The sequence below is a fragment of the Myodes glareolus genome, chromosome 2 (genome assembly GCF_982192425.1).
Source record: "Myodes glareolus chromosome 2, mMyoGla1.1, whole genome shotgun sequence".
Taxonomy (NCBI): Eukaryota; Metazoa; Chordata; class Mammalia; order Rodentia; family Cricetidae; genus Myodes; species Myodes glareolus.
The window spans coordinates 130465162-130482827 of NC_142027.1; the positions used below are offsets into that span (position 1 = coordinate 130465162).

The 17666-nt window shown below is 48.3% G+C and overlaps 1 protein-coding gene across 1 annotated transcript in view; it reads right to left on the reverse strand.

Annotated features, from left to right (window-relative positions):
* Window positions 1-17666, reverse strand: part of Myo18b (myosin XVIIIB) — a 201965-nt gene that overhangs the window by 101750 nt on the left and 82549 nt on the right. Inside the window, exons 29-32 of the mRNA XM_087898172.1 lie at window positions 14268-14391; window positions 13119-13319; window positions 10299-10409; window positions 7750-7854 (exon numbers count right to left, since the gene is read on the reverse strand). Of these exons, the coding sequence (XP_087754298.1) occupies window positions 7750-7854; window positions 10299-10409; window positions 13119-13319; window positions 14268-14391 (541 nt within the window). The remainder of the gene's footprint in view (window positions 1-7749; window positions 7855-10298; window positions 10410-13118; window positions 13320-14267; window positions 14392-17666) is intronic.

Consider the following 17666-nt stretch of genomic DNA (forward strand, 5'->3'; position numbering starts at 1 on the left):
CAGAAGGCCCTTCAGGAGCCAAGAGAGAGGATCTGTGGTCTGGCATGTGGACTGCTGTGTGATTGATACAATGGCATACAAACCTCAGGTATGGGCAGGTCACACAGTTAGAGATGGCCTGGGCCTCTCAGAACACAGGGACATGGAGGCATTCAGCAGACACGAGATCTGCCTGGGCCACTGTGCCACCGAGTGGGAATGCAGAACCCGAGGACCTCAGCCCAGCATGTGGTTCTCTCAGCACTGCTCCACTATGGCTAATAGGACGGTTTCCTGAAGCCCACGCTCCCCTGCTCCACAGTCATATTTTTACCGTGATGAGCACGGGTTCTGTACTTGTCTCATTCTTCTGTCTGCTCTCCCTCTAGTTAACACTTAGCTTTCCTAAGAAACGAGTCGACATCAGTGCCTCCTCTGCTAACGGCACTGGCCACGTGGTTGGAATGGCTATGAGCGTGGTTGCCACTGAGGTCCCTTGAAACATGGCATTGCCAGCCTTTTTCCAGGAAGCTGTGTAAACAGAATCCACAATAAAGCCTCAGCTCAAGCTGTCCTTTCCATCTTAAGGGTTACAGGAAGGAGGGAGCAGAGAGAACTTCCTTATGTTAATGCGAACTAAGTAGCACTCTGAGAGCTCAGTGATTCAAATTTGGATAAATGAGGCTAATGATTAAGCGAGGAATCTGTATGACTCACGCTGTTCTGGAAACTGCATCCAACTCGGGTTGTTTCCCTGTTATCATAAAGGCTAGTTGTTGGGGGCAGTTGTGAAAGCAAACTCCTGAGCACTAGTCAACATGATTCAGAGACACAGCTATGGAAATTATGGGTAGGGAAACTGTGGCTTAGAGAAAAATATATTGTGTATGGTTGCACAGCAAAAGGATTATAGAGAGGGCCTGCCTTAGAGCACAGTCTACAAAGATGGCCCACAAGCATTTGTCTCTAGTTAATGGTACATAGAACTTTTTGCTTTAAAAAATGGTCTCCAAATAGCCAAGTTAGCCTTGAACTCTTGATCCTCTTGCCTCCACTGTCCAAGTGCTGGAATAACAGGTGTGTGCCACCATGCCAAACTAAGGGTACTAGAAATTTTAAGCAACAGTATGTTACTAGATATAAAAACTACAGATTTCAAAATAGCACAGGCTGAGTTCACTTCAAATCCACTTATGTCAACCCTGGACGAGTCACTTCACTTTCTCAAAGTCTTACATCTTTCAGTTATGTGGAGCAAACACCATTGATAGATTTTAAAGAACTAAAGTACATTAGAAAAATTTTAACTGAGTTCTCATGACTAGCCACTAAAAATAGAAATATAGTTAATAGTTTCTAGTAGTAAAACAAAAGAAAAGATAAAGTATCAGTTTATTGAAAAACAGAAATGGCATGAAGTAAGGGCAAAGACAGGAACCAAAAACTAGCAAAATTAAGCAGAAAATGAGAGAACCCAAATAAGTTCAAATAGACTAGTCATGGCAATAAATGTAAATGAACTAAATTCTCCTATGAGAAGTCAGAGACTGAACTATCAGATTAAAATTGCCCGGGTGTTTAGAGGTAACATGAGCTAGTCATGTGCACATTTATGCACAGTTGTAGAGGCTGAAAATAGAGGGATCGAGGTGGTCCTGAGGGCAGAGTGACTGAAAGAATCAAATAGAACAACATAAGGGCAAAATCACTCATGGAAAAGAGAATGTTCTCATGTAGTTGCCAAGTAAACAGTCTTCCAGGAAAACAAAGTCATATCAAACGCAGGAATATCTAAGTATACAATCACAAAATACATAAAGAGAAATTATAACTCACTCATTAGCAAATCCACACTCACACTGGGGTGTGAAACCCCAAGCTACAGAACAAGCAGATAAAACCAAAAGTCAGCAGTAACAGATATTTAAAGAAGTATATGCACGTTTCCATACTTTAATGATGCATGGCTTTCTATTTTTGTGTGATCTTTAAATCATAAAATTAACAACTTTGATTAATTATCTATGAACAGAGCCCCCCACCAATATAAATCAATAATTCAGTGTCTTATTAAACTTGACCACGAATTAAAGTGACCTGGAGATCCCAGCAATGTCAATGAAAAGTACCAGGTATCCCAGCCTGCTACTGTCAGAGATGCCACTATGTTGAAAATTCCATCAAATGTTCCTCTAAATAATCACAAGTGTTAGTCTAATTCCTAAGCGATGTGTGTGATAAAAAAGGGGAACTAAAGGTAGGTGACAAACTTGAGGACATCACGATACCAGAGACACAGCAACCCAGGGGTCAGGGCATTACTTCCGTCTGACTAATACTTTAATTTTTAGCTATTTATTTTTCTGCAGTGCTGGGTTTGAACTCAGGGCCCCACACTTGATAGGCAAGCGCTCTACGAGATAGCTATGCTCCTGGCACTTGAAATTTTAAAAGATGTATACAGTTCTAAACCATTCAAGGGAATAAGAAACATTGAATGTGAGTTAAAATTTTTCAACTCAAGCTCAAAATAGAACAAATCCCAAACTAATAGAAAAGAGAAGGAAAGATGCAGCAAAGTTAAGGGTGGGTGTTTATAAATACACAAGAGGAGTCTTTGACAATGACAAGAGACGGTTTTCCCCAAGTTCTTGTAGCAGTAAAAGAATCGTAAGCATGATGCTGCTATGATAGAGAAAGCAGATCATGTGATGTGACAGACTTGCTTCAGTCAGAAGAAAACGCTGCAGAAAAAGCTCTGAATCAGCATATATGCAAAGTTTGATGCAAGGTCAGAGATTTAGTAAGATGTTTCCGAAATCATTCACTAAGGAGAGGAAAGGTCAGACCATGCAATAGCAGCACCTAGCAGTATCAAGCATCTATCCTGCACCCCAAAGGGTTAAAAAGCAGTGTTTCAAATTTTCAAGAACCACATATGCAAACTTTAAAAACCGCTATCTTGAAAACAGGTGCACACTGATTTTACAAGGTTAGTTTGATCTTGAACAAACACTGCAAGGAAAGAATGTTGTAAATATCATGATTTCAGTTTTTAAAAATACCTAACGTGTCATCATCCAAATGGACAAATGCTAGCAATCTGGTGACTTGGGGCAAACAAGGGACAGTGGCAAAGAGTGGCTCTGATCTTCCAGAGGACCCAGCTTCAGTTCCAGCACCCACACAGTGGCTCTCAACCACTTGTAATTCAACTTTGTGGTATCCAACGCCCTCTTCTGGTTTCCTCAGGCACGATACTTATTTGCATATTCCAACACAAGGACTCACACAACATAATAATAATAAATAATAATAATAATAATAAATCAGATGGCTAAGTAAATTAATGTGGGAGACAGATTGGGAGACACTGCATTCCTGTCTGGGCAGAGCCGACACAGGGGAGTTCTCCACTGAACAGCATGAAGTGAGAGCCGACAGTTTTTCCAGATCTGGAAATGGGTGAAGATCATTTAACCAGACAAGAATTACTGATAGCACGCACACTGGAGATAGTCACATGAATAATTCTTAGCGGCATTCACACAAGAAAAGCACATTTCCTAATATGTCTGCATGTAGCCCCAGCCAGAGGCCAGTGGGTGAGCTGGAGGGGAACCAGCAACACGTTTCTTTTGGAAACAGTTGACATTTTTCCTTGTCCCCAAAGGCAAAAGTGTTCTCATTTTCAAATTGTAAGATCATCAGTGTAGGAAAAGATAAAATAATTGACAGGTAAAATATGAAAACGCTGGGTTCGTTGAGTTTGCTAGATACAAGGCTGATGTTGTGGAGGTGTCTCATGGGCCAGAAGGCGGCTTAATAAAAATCAAAACACGGAAACAAATACTGGCTGTAAATCTGAGGAAACCAAGAGTTTGCTAGAAACGAATCTAATTAAAATGCTTGTGAGCTATATGGTTAAGAAATAAATACTGCAATAAACAGAGACGGGATGGGGCTGAGGACAAGAACACAGTGTTTAAACATGGAATTGTCAGTTGTCTCCAGTCTGACTTGCAAAGCAGCCATTCCAATGAATCAAGTTACTTCTGAATTCCCTTTCCTTATTTTTTTAAATTTACTTATTGTTATTTTATATGAATGTGTGTTTGCCTACATATATATTTGTATTTCATGTGTATGCCTGGTAACTACAGAGGCCAGAAGGGGGCTTTGGATACCCTGGAAGTAGAATTAGAAACAGTTGTGGCCACCGTGTAGGTTCTGGGAATAGCACTTGGGTCCTCTGCAAAAGCTTGAAATCTTTTCCTATTGGGTTTCTGTGTGTGGTACATGGGGTCCTATGTGGGCTAGGACAGTCCTCTATCACTCACCTACATCCCAGCCTGCATCTTAAGGTCACTGAAGACTCAAGAGGACAAGATTATTTTCAAAGACAAGCAAAATATGATGCCCTGTGTTCTTGTTTCTTTCCCGCTGCAGTGATAAAAACCATGACCAGAAACGACTTGGTAGAGGAAGAGGGTGTGTGTGTGTGTGTGTGTGTGTGTGTGTGTGTGTGTGTGTGAATGGCTTACACTTCCAGGTTACAGTTCACCATTAAGGGGAGTCAGAGGAGGAACATAAGCAAGTGAAGCAGAAAGCCTGGAGGGTGCTGTTTGCCATGGTTTGCTAGCTTCCTTATATGGCGCAAGCCCACCTGTCTAGGGACTGGCACCACCCACAGTGGACAGAGTCCTCATACATCAATTGCCCACATTCAGACCCACAGGCCAACCTGATCTAGGTAATCCCTCAGTCATGATTCTTTCCTAAGGTGACTTGAGCTGTGTGAAATTGATGGTTAAAGCCGTCAAGGACACTGTAATTTATCGAAAGCTAATCAGTAGGACCAGATAGTGCAGGGGCAGAGAGGAGCATGAAGCAAGTAGAATGGGGTCCTGCACACACCCACGGCATGGGGGATGGAGAAAAAATGAAGGTTAGACACAGCAGAAAAGCATAGGTATTGACCTCAGTAAACCTTTTCTATCTGTGTGAGCCCTGTGTCTGCCTCTTCAGAAACAAACCACAGCCTATCCTCACTGTGGCTCACCATCTGTGGGGGGTAGCATCAGCTTCAGGGTGTGTGACTGAGAGAAAATAGCTCCGGGGAGGATCTGCCTTCCCACACCCCACAGACGTGGCCTAGCCAGTGTGTACTGTAACTTCCAGGAGCCGGCGCTGCCGGTCCCTTGTCCCTGGGGAGCTGTGTGGTCTCCTCTCCAGGACTCATCCAGTCATGACGACTGGCTTCTGTACACACCCACGTAAGATGGATTAAAACCTAATCATAACATAAAAGCAAATTTAGAGCTTTACCAGACATATGGTAAAATATGAACTGAAGTTGGTGAAAGCAGCTTTCAAGGAGAAAAGCATAAGCCATAAATGTGGTTAATTTGGCTGCATTAAAGACTTGGTTAGCTGAGGGCTGTTATTAAACAAAGGTGGGGATTATCCACAGGCAGAGTCACTGAAACGTGCATTATCAGAAACTAATTAGCATTTATACGCAGATCACGAATGATTCCCAGAAAATACAGAAGCCCGTCGTCATGACTGGCTGAATCCTGAAGAGGAGACCACACAGCTCCCCAGGGACAAGGGACCAGCAGCGCCGGCCCCTGGAAGTTACAGTACACACTGGCTAGGCCACGTCTGTGGGGTGTGGGAAGGCAGATCCTCCCCGGAGCTATTTTCTCTCAGTCACACACCCTGCAGCTGATGCTACCCCCACAGTGAGGATAGGCTGTGGTTTGTTTCTGAAGAGGCAGACACAGGGCTCACAGAAAAAGAAAAGGTTTACTGAGGTCAGGACAACAATGAGGCCGTTGGATTCCAGTTGTAGGAAGCCTCGTAGACTACACTCAAAACCATTGTGGGAGGGACAAGGGCCAGTGTCAAGCTTTCTTCTGTGGGAGCAAAAGACAAGGGAGGAAGATGTGGAGGGTGGTTAGGAAAGAGACCTCTGGATGGTTGGGAAGCATTGTGCCCCTATCAGCTGGTAAACAACGAGGCAGTGTTTTTGTTTATGTGACCCCTGTGACTGCACACACACCACCCATAGTGTGTGCCTGCTTTTCTGTAGGTTTGACAAAGATCACTTGTGGTGGTATTTTGTTTGTGCCGTAACAAATAAAATTTGCCCGAGGATCAAAGTGCAGAGCTAGCCACTAGGTAGCCATAGAGGCCAGGCAGTGGTGGCAGACTCCTTTAATCCCAGCACTCAGGAGGCAGAGGCAAGTCGATCCCTGTGAGTTCAAGGTCACCCTGGGCTACACAAGATTGATCCAGTCTAAAAGAGAGACAGCCAGGTGGTGGCTCACACACCTTTAATCCCAACACTAGGGAGGTGGAGACAGGAAGTGATAGGGCTGAGAGAGGAGTATAAGGTGGGAGAAGACAGGAGCTCACGGCATTCAGTCTGAGAGTTCAGTCTGAGGACTTGTAGAGACAGGATACCCCGTTTGGTCTGAGGAGTTCATAGAGATAAGGACTGGTAGCTAGCTGCTTTTTCCTCTGATTGTTCAGCTTTCAGTCCCTAATATCTGAGTCTGAGTTTTTATTATAAAGACCAATTAGAATTCGTGCTACATCACAACAAAAACATCAACATGACGTCAGCGTCATAGTTGGGATGGGAAGTGGTTCTCGAGGCTCAGGTGCAGAAGGTTATCTCCTGCTGCTGGTGTAATTCAGACGTGGTCTGCTCCTGGTGTCCTAGCCTCCATCACTGGTTCTCCCTAAATGTCACCTCGTAGAAGGATCTGGCTGGAGGAAGTGGTATACTGCGGGGAGGAGGGTCCTGGAGGTCTCATCCATATCCCCTTTCATCGCTCGTGGTCCTGGGCTCTGTTTGGAGCCCATTGCTTCACCTCAGGTCCCCTCCAAAATGTTCTTCCCCAGCACATGGGCCTAAATCCAAGGGGACCTGACAAGAACTCTCGATGCAACTTGGTGCTGGAATGTAGCCTTCCTCCCGCTGCCCAGCACAGCTCGTCACAGTAGCTGGGGGCTCCCAGCTCTGAAACCAGAGCAGCTTTGAGCTCTGTGGCTGCTGTGGACAGTGGTGGCTCTCCGGAGGGAGGTGGGGAGAGTGATGTGTCTAGGGACACTTGGAAAGGTCTGTGGATTTTTCTAATTGGCACATTTGGAAGGGTGCTGAAGGCAGCTCGTGGTGACCAGCATGCTCAGTATTCCACAATATAAGACTGTCCCTACCACAAGAAACATTATTTTCAGAACGCCATAGAGATTTTCCGAGGACCCCAGGACAGTGACGGATCCAGGCCGGGGGATTCTACTGTTCCACATGCTTAGATCAATTAACAAGCTCACCTAAATGCAGAGGTGGAAGACACATCTGCCTGGCTCCTGGTCTGGCTACTTTCCTGGAAAGTCTTGTCCCTACAAGGTTTACTGTGGGCATAGTGGCCATCCATACCCACCCTGATAGTGCAAGCATTGTCCACAGTTCGCTGTCAGTAGCCACTGAAGATCACACAGCTTCATCTGCCCATCCAACCGGGGCCATTCTGTTTACTCCTTTGTGTGTTCTAAGGGCTCTGTTGGTCACCATTCTGGAGATTTTTGATGGGCCAGTGAATGCAGGCAGGAAGGATGGATGGAGAAAAATTGCTTTAGGAACACAGGGAAGAAGAGACTCTCCCTGCAGCTGGTCTTCTCATGCACCTATCAATCTCACTGAACCAAGAAGTGGGTTTTAAATCCCCTCGAATGTCCCCATTGTGTGTACCTTACCTGGTCACACAGGGTTCCAATCAAACCTTCCAAATCACGCTTCTCATGGAGAGCCACCTGCTTTTCCTCATATTCCTGCTCCAGTTGCATCTCTAGCTGACGGAGCTGTTGGCACAAGGAAGAGAGGTGAGCATCCTTGAATGAGCCCTGGGCAGAAAGAGTCCTGGCTAGGGTTCTGGGAGGAAGGAACATGGAGCCCGTGGCCATAAGTATGTCTGTGAGAAAGCCTAGGAACCTAAAAGCTTGGAACCTAGTCAAGTAAAGGGAAAATTGGCCAGATTGGGGGACTCCATACCCCACACTGTGACGTTTGTATTTATGGCCACTGCTTGGGTATTTTCTAGTCTTAGCATGTTGAGTGTGTGTGTGCACGCACATGCATGCACTCGCGTATGCATGTGTGTACAGGTATATGTTGACCTGTGCGTGAACATGTAAAGGCCAGAGTTTGGTGTTTGATATTTTCTTTTATCATTCTGTTCTCCATGTTATATTTTTGGGACACAATCTCTCGAGAAATCTTGGGCCTGCCCATTGACTAGACTGACTGGGCCTGTGAACTGTCAGAATCCTCCTGTGTCTGTACCCCAGAGCTGGAGTCCCCGAGACTCCACTCACACCCAGCTTTGTACAGTGGGTGGGGGATATCCACACCAAGGTCGTCAAGCTTGTGCGACATGTACCTTACCCCCTGAGCCATCTCCTCCCCGCCCAGCACCCTGAACTCTCAAGGCTGTGGATCACATGGCAGACAGGCTGTTAAGGTGCACATCGGTCTCCCTGGCCTTCTATTATGATGAGCTGAAAGAGACACCAACCTAGGTACGCAGGGTACTTGATGTTATGGGCTGTGTGAGTTCCCTCTAACCTCCAGTGGGAGGGTTAAGGACAGAGGAGGTAGGGCCCCCAACAGGGTTAGTGCTCTTAAAAAGAAAGACACCAGAGAACTGAAATCGCTCTTTCTCCCTCTCCTTCTCTCCACATAAGGATACAATAAGAGGCTGCCATCTACAAGACAGCGTCACCGGGACCTCTTGTGCCAGCACTGTGTCCCAGATCAGTAAATAATGCCTACCCCCATGGAAGCCCCAGGCCAGAGCGTTCTCCCCCAGCTAGCGAGTCTGCAGAACAGCTCTTCATTTAATTTGCGGCTCACTCAGAGTCCTCAGCTAGGACCCAACAAACAGGGCGTCCTGTACTGGAATGCCCAGCGGGAGCTGCTGACTCTACACAAGTCTCGCTCACAGGTGTCAACCCATCCCCTCTGTCCTCCACTTGTGCCTGGAGCCATCTGTAGCCCTGGCTCTCCTGAAAGGAGTTCATGTCCCTTCTGCCACCACACACCCACAGCATCCCCTCAGGTCTAACTGTTTCCTGCTGTGGAGAGGGATACTGGAAAGGGTTACCAGTCAAAAGGAAGATGCTCTCAGTGTCTGTCATGAGAACAAGGCTTCCACCTGCCTTCAATAATTTGTTCATAAAAAGCTGAATTAGAAATAGTCTGGGTCCGCAAGATGGCTCAGCAGGAGAGGTTCAGTCGCCTGAGTTCAATCTCCAGGACTGAACTCGTATAGAGAGAGAACTGACTCTCACATGGTGTCCTACAACTTCCACACATGTGCCACGGCATGCATGTCTACACATGTGTGCATGCAACCACGTGTGCATTCATACACAAACATACACTAAATAAACAAATAGTATAAGTGTAAAAGGCCCAAAAGAAATATGTTGTCTTGCTCTTGTCTGCTTCTAAAAGATAAGAGTGAAAAGTTACTCAGAAAGATACCCCGTCATAAAATATCTGGGTCAAGCACATCCTGGGAAAGTGTGAAGAATGTTTCCCTGTGGTCCCCAAGTGTGATGAAGGATGGGAGGAGGAGGGAAAGGGTGCTAAAACTCCACTGTTGAAGGAAGGGATTTACCAATTCCTCATCCAAATGAGAGCCTGTGGGCCATCACAGCAGAATGAAAATTGGCCACATGTTCAGCAACAGGAACAGAGAGCAGGTGAGGACACTGGCTGCAGACTGTGTTAGAGTGTCAAGTGACAAGGGCTGATGAGTGCGGAGTGGGTGGAGACGGTGCAGACGCCTTCAGGGAAGGCCGTCTCCATCGCTGTGTGTGTGTGTGTGTGTGTGTGTGTGTGTGTGTGTGTGTGTGTGTGTATGTGCACTGGCGATGGTGAAGGAGATAATGGACTGACTGGGACCGCAGTGACCCGGTTCTCAGGTGCAGAACACTGAGGAACATGAGCAAAAAGCGTGGGTCAAATGCAGGGACACAGGGCAGGGCCACTAGAGAAGCCCAATGCTGCTCCCTGCACCTACAGCACCTCTACCTACAGCCTGTCATGTGGCAGAGGTTGTGTTGTGTTAAAATTCTAGAAGCTTCTATGATTGCACTTAATGACTTTGGACCCCAGACCCTTGAAATCCCTGAGGGAACAAAGGTCTCAGTTGGTCATAGAATGATCATGCCTACAGATCTCAGGTCCCAGCATCCTCCCGGTGGGACCTTGGGACGCACTGTGCCCACAGCTCACGCACCCGCTTCTGGCAGGACTGACGCACATCCTCCAGCTCTTCTTCCTGGTCCTCTCTGTCCTTCTGATGCATCTGCTTCATCCTCTCGATCTCCAACTCAAACCGCTGGTGAAGCTGGGGAAGCAAGGATGGTGCACGAAGGTCCACACGTGTGTCCCAGCCCTCCACACCACCCTTGACATCTGCATCCTTGCCTTTCCTTTCTAATGTGTACCTCAGAGTGAAATCACCTCCCTCCTGCCCTGAAATGGCAAACAAAGCAGGCAAACACCCCGGCACAGCCTCTGCCCCTTCCTGAGGTGTTTACTCATCCACCACACTCTCCCACTGGGTTTAGGCACAGCCTCAGAATCCTTTTTGATGTTCTCCAAGAAACCTAAAGATCTTCTGTTTTAGAATTTTGCAGCTGTTGTCTCTAATGTGGAGACAAAGGTAGGGAACAGAAGAACAAATCTGGGCTTCTAAAATGTGGGGAACCTGAAGACGCTAACAGACAATGTGTGTCAGAGCCCCTGGCACAGCCCGATTAAATTAGCTCCTTCCCGCAACCTCGCACAATGGCAGGGGTTATGGAAGGATGATCCCACATGAGGGGTGGTGTGAGGAAATACAATATTTCTTGTTCATTTTTTCCAGCCTCGTGGGCACTCCTGACATCTACAATACCATTTATGTCAAGCTTATATGAGTTAACATAAAACTCCCAGGAAAAAGTGCCTTATTGAGATCAATAAATATCTGCCCAGCCTCTGTGAGGACACGTGCTGCTGTGCAAGGCTCTCTCTCTCTCTCTCTCTCTCTCTCTCTCTCTCTCTCTCTCTCTCTCTCTCTTGTGACCACAGCATCCACTCGGCCTCTCTTCCCCGCTAGTTTAAGTTCAGGTTGGGGAGTTGGGGGTGTGTTGTCTCCACGCTTAAGGTCACAGTTCCTTTATTTTGCTTGTAACTCTCACTGGTGCTGGGAGGAATCTTCAAGAAATGATAATGGGATTTTCACAAACGCCTGATGGCTTGTTTGTGCTTGCGGACATCACCAGGGCTGTTGCAAAGTGCGCTGCCAGCCTTGACACTCCCACCAGTGTGGACACTGCAGTCTTCACCAATTAGACCTGAGGCTTGAGGGTTGGCAGGGTTCCCATCAAAGAAGGGAACCATCTAGAAAACACAGCACTGGCCTGGGATCCTGCCGACAATGAGCAGACTCAGGAGTCCGTCTGAGTTGCCGCTCTTTAGGTATCACATGACTCTGTGACCTCTGGGCCTTTGCGGGAGCTGTCTGCCTTGCCTGGAGCTCTTGTTCAGCCGATTCTGACTGTGCCTTCAGCTCTCCATTCCTCCAGTGAGTCTGTCTCCCTCAGCCCTTCCCAAGTCCAGATCAACACGCTCAAGGTGCACTTGATCCCAGCAGGACTCTGAGCTTCGGGGAGGCAGAGAGCACTGGATGCCAGATTTACTCCTCCATCTGGTCAGCGTCTGATGCAGATGAGGTGTTTAATAAAAAGACCAGCAAGGAAAGCTCGCTGGGCACTCGTGAGCGTGGGAGACCCTCCAGACCCTGATTCTGCACTGCTCATGTTTGTGTCTCCCACCCATGAGGCCTCAGCCTGTGAAATGGAGCAAGGCTGAGTGAGGCGCAAGTGCTGGCACCCTGACCTCAACGGAATAGATAGATAGAGCCTATCCATCTAGCCATTCATGCCACCTGGCACGTGTTCCCACCGTGGGCAGGGAACCCTCCAACAGAAATTTAGAGCTAAGCACTGGAACTTCCCTCTCCTTGAAAAGCTGGGTGGCTTTCACACCATGAAGAGGAAAAAACACGGCCCCACACTCCCTGTATCTCTAAAAACCAGGAAGGCTAACGCTGATGCTATTGTATAAGGACATGAGTTTTTGTGCCATTGTCTCTCTCTCTCCTCGGTGTCTATTTTGATGGACTATTTTGGGGTGGGTGGGAGCAGGGTCTGTTATTGTATCCCACACTGACCTCAGACTCTCTGTGTAGTCCAGGCTGGTATGGAACTCATGGTATTCCTTCTGTCTCAGACCCCAAGAGTGTAGGGACAGGTGTTAGCCACCACACTGGCTCTTAGCATCTACTTTACCTTGTGCTTTTCTGGTTCGCATTGCTGTATTTAGACTTTTCCTGTTGCTATGCATGTGTCTGCTAACTGCTTCAAGCACCGTGGCTCAGCATGTACCCAGACACCAGATGCCTTCCTCGGACACTGGAGTCGCCTGCTCCCGCAGTGGCTGCATATTCTCTAAAGCTCAGAATGCTCATCTTCCTACTTCTGTGCCCAAAGTAGATGTTTGAGCCACTATGGTCTGAGGACTCCAGTTCAAATACCCCCTGCCCCGTGACTTTAGGCCTCAGCTTCCATGTCCATGAAGGGCATGATCCTCCCATGTCCTATGAGGAGGTCAGGCAGAGCGCAGGACTGAGTCTCTTACGCGGACAGTGATCAATAGTGTGGGATACTTGGTCACTAGTCTGTGCTGAGCATCAACAGTTACACTTGGTGTCATCTTTGACTATAGACAGAGGCACTGAGAAGGAAGAGGGACCAACCAGTCAATCAGCAAACCTTTTCTGTTGGGGAACTTGTATCTTAATCGGGGAAGGCACTGCAAAGTGTGCCTGGCTTGGTGTGGCCATAACCAAGAATAGACAACAGCAAGGGATGACCATGAGGCAGGACTCCTGCAAGGGGCTGGCTTCTCTGAGGTTCTCGAGGGGATGCTGAGGAATAGCAGTGAGGCAGCTCTGTGAGAGAACCCGGCCCAGGGCAGAGCATCCCCCAGACAGGGAGGGTCTCTTTACCTGCTCCAGCTGCTTAATGGTGTTTTCCTGCTGGCTGTGCACCTTCTCCTGCTCAAGGGCACTGGACTCCAGCTCCCAGACCCTCTCTTTCAGGCTGGCCACGCCTTGCTCCCCCACAGAGGCACAGTTCAGCAGCTCCCGCTTCTGCCCCTGCAGCCTTTCCAACTCCTGTTTCAGCTTTGAGGCTTCCTGCTCCTTTTGCTACAAGGAAAGGGGCAGAGGAATAGATGGAGACACATGGCCACAGTCCTCTCCCGGGAGGTCTCTTCCTCTGCTAACAAGCACAGCTGTATGACACACTCAGCACCATTAGACGGGGTCTCCCCATGCAGTGCAGGCTGACTTCATCCTCAGGATCCTCCTGCCTCAGGTTTTCCACGGTTGAGATGACTACCACCTGGGTAGTCATCTCTTGGCCTTTCTCCATTCTTGGCCCCTTACAACATTCCCGGAGACACCAGTATGGTTACTCTTTGAGAAGTCTCGGGGGAACACTGGTGAATGGAGGAGAAGAGGCTTTTCTGGAGCTGGATCTCAGGGCTTGTCAGGGAAATATTCTATTCGTCCTATTGTGAAAGGAAGCCTGGCACCGTGCTAACCCTCAACTGGGGCCAGACTGAGGGATTAAGGAGGCAGAGGTCCCAGGAGTGACCCTCCAATAAGGAAGCAGATCCAGGGCAAAGTCTGCAGGCTTTCTCATAAAGAGGACAATGGCTAGCCTGAGAGTGCACAGCTCATCCTGGCGGGGGGGGGGGGGGGGCGGGACGGGTCATAAGGAGCCAAGGAAGGGGAAGAGCAGCTGATAACACAAACTCCCTCTGTATGGGAGACTGCTTGGGGCAGGCCATGGCTCCTGGATGAGGTCATAACGGAGACAGATTTATTTTCTGCTGAGCCCCTAGAACCTCCCAGGGAACACCCAGGACCCTGTGCCTGGGCTGGAGCACAGTGCTGTGGAGGATTATCTATCTGACATCTTTTGTGGGCATCATGAGGACATGCCGAGAACAGTGGTGCCTGGTGGACCACGGCACCCACTCAGGGCTCTTCCTCTGCCCAACGCAGCAGTGCATGCTGGGGATTCTAGAGGGTCCAGACAGGGTTAGGGTTAGGGGTAGGGGTAGGGTTGCGTGAGTCCCCGCTGTTTACCTCCAGCTGCTGCTGTAGCTGGCCCAGCTCCCAGCGAACTCCGCTGTTCTCCTGGCTCACTTTCTCCCTGAGAGTCTTCTCAAACATCGACTCCCCCAGTGCCTGGGCCAGCTGCAAGTCAAACCTGACCAAGGCAGATTGGATACATCAGGGAACTGCGGTAGAGGAAACTGAGGCAGGGTCAGGTGTGGATAGAATTGTGAGTGTACTGAGAAACGTGAAATGAGACGGGGAACGAATGGGTTTTCCCTGCGTGAGGTTGTTGGGCAGGGGGACCGGGAACAACACGGAGGAAGTTTCAGGTTTCTAAGGGATTTCTATTCAAATATTGAGAACCTGATAAAAACAGAGACAAAAACTCAAAGTATATTTAAATAAGGAGTAAATTAAAGAATACTGGTTTATAATAAAGAATTATTGGATAAGAATTGGATATTAGGGAAGAGGAGAGAGAGAAGAGAGACAAATGGGAGAGAAACAAACAAAGAGGAAAGAGGGAGGGAGAGAGAAATAGAAATAGGAAGGAGAGAGAAAGAAAGAGAGAGAAAGAAGAGAGAGAAGCTAATTCATCCTGTTGGACACTCCTTCCCCCTCCTGGCCAGCTATGCACATAAGTGTCCCTGACCAATGTGTAGATGCCCATGGCTCTATTTTCCATTTCATGACACAAGGGCTAGCACCATCTGCAGATGGCATGCCAGGCCCTCACAAGCCATCTGTTCCTTAGGGGACAGGAGGTGACCTACAGGTCATCAGAGGAAGGAAGGACCTCCTGCCCTTCCACAAAGGTGACCACCGTGGGGTTAGCCTTCTCATTTGTCCTGGCTTTCCACCTCATCAGTGGGGAGCCTCCCTCTAGAGAGCCTTGCTAGGCCACAGTGAGGGTGACTGAGCCACACACAGGAAGCCCCAATGTTCCAACAATCCTGGTCATGGACATTAGTGCCAAGGACTCCCTGTGTAAGATGTCACACCAGATGTCCTTCATCGCCCCAGGCTCCCAAGAAAGCCAATCAGAGAGCTCTCTTTAGAAAGCTTCTGGAACAGTCCAGAAGCTTTCTGATTGGCTGTTGGTGACATCATTTCAGAGATGCCGTCTGCTGTCCCTGAATCTAGAGGACAGTGGTGATCAGGCAGTTCCAATGTCCTGAACCTTGGGCTGAGGTTTCTGCAGTCACTAAGACAACACGGCACATGACAGCAATAGGGAGCCAAAGAAGGATACAGAACAGCGGAGGGAGGTGCATGTATGAAAGAAGAAACAGACGTTCAAAGAGGAGTGAGGGTTAAGCCACAAATCCCACAGTGGCAGAAGTGAGCTTGAGCCAAGCTTCCCTAGCCTCATAGCCAATCTACCTGTTCATGCCCTGGGGCAGGCGAGGTAAGACAGCAGGGGGAAGAGAGTGACCAGTGTTCCAGAGAAATTCTTAACACGACACCTGAGGCCAAAGAAAGGCTCCTATAGACCCAAACTTCTGGAACATGCGTGCTCGCATGCACGTACACACACACACACATGTGCGTGTGCGCTCCTATAGACACAAACTTCTGGAACACGTGTGTGCACGTACGCGCACACACACACACACACACACATGAGCTCCTATAGACTCAAACTTCTGGAACACGTGCGTGCACACACACACACACACACACACACACACACACACACACACACACACACCATGGGTTTGTTTAGGCCCCAATCTCTATAGGTGGTTCAGGGTCAGGAGGCTGACATGAGGCTCACTCTGAGAGCTCCATCACCTCATGGAATGAAGCTTTGTGACCCGTGCATGGGGTATCTATGGCAACAAGGCTCCAGCACCAGATAGAACCATTCTGGACCACTTGAATGCAGAAGCCAAGATGGGGATGGAGAACTCTAATGGTGTGGAGCTGTGAATGATGGAGGCAGCTGGGCCTGCAATTGAGACGACCCTGGAGAGACACACAGGAATGCCTCTGATTTCTCGAACATTCTACCACCAGAGATGCTCAGCCAAAATGTTCATTGAACTGAGATTTCAGTCACCCCATGGGCTCCCCATACCTCTACCTGGAAGCCCCATGTGTGTGATCAGCAATTAAACATCAAAAGCTACTTCTAAATCAATGCTAATAGTGGAGTGGAGGTCCCCATAGGTAGGTCAGTTCACAGAAAGAGAAAAGCAAGGATGAGGGATGAGGCCCTTTCCAGGGCTCATCATGCAAGTCCCTTGGGCAAGGGAATCCATTAACCAAGTGTCCCACACCAGTGCCTCACTGTCAGAGAGATGATACCCTCAGGAGGAGGACCAAGAAGCTGGTGACTAGGAGAAAACTGGGAGGTACCAGTGTGTTCACCACTTAGCTTATAGCTACAGCCTGTGTCAGGGGCATTTTCCAGGGACCTATGAGGCAGTCTAGGATGCCCCTCAGATACCAACAGTCCCACGGCTCAGGTGCTTGGCATTGGGCAAGGTCTATAGCAAGTGGTTGACACGGGGCCACATTCCCGGCGTGCCCTTGTGCGCAGGTGGGCATGGAAAAGAGAATAGAACAAATGGAATAGAATAGGTCAGAGAGAAGAGGCAGCCTGCCTTTGAGAGAGTGTGTTAATGAATCTGTGCAGGTCATCTTTGGATAAAGATGACACTTCAGGAAGCTCCAGATAAATGAAAGCAAGAGACAAGAGTGGAGCCAGGCTCACGCTTTAATCCCAGCGTTTGGTAGGCAGAGGTGGGTGAATCTTCGAGTTTGAGGTCAGCCTGATCTTCTGAGCAATTTCCAAGATAGCCAGGGCTACATAGAGAAACCCTGTCTCAAAAACAACAAACAAACAAACACCAAGAGAAGGGAGGGGGACCCAAAGGAGATGGATAGGGAGAGAGAGAGCAAGAGAATTAAGAATCCATCATGCCGCCTATAGAATGTGACCCTGCTTGCAGCTACTTGGAAATGATGCTGCTCAGAAAAGCCATGGCTGACTCATCTGGGACATTTATCAACACATCATCATGAGTATTCTAAATCAACATACATCATGAGTATCCTAACAGAGGTAGCATTGCAGCCACTCACAGCTTAGGAACTCACTACTGTGGCAGCAGGCCCTCCTGGACCCCTTTACCCTCACCAGGAGGGAGTCCCAGACTGGACACAGTCAAGCTCAAGGATGGAGAGCCACAGCTGCTAGAGGGTGTGGGTGTTGGTACCAGCCCCAGCTTCTCTATTGCTTGGCCATGTCAGCAATTGCACAGGAACGCGAGGGCAGTGCCCAGGCACACCATCAAAGCTGCCAACACATTTATGTGTAAGGTGCAGGTCCCGCTGGAACTGCTTCCCATGCCCTCGATAGGGTGAGAACTCCCATTTGGAGGGGTGTTCATTTCACTTTTCTCACCCCCCTTTTCATTG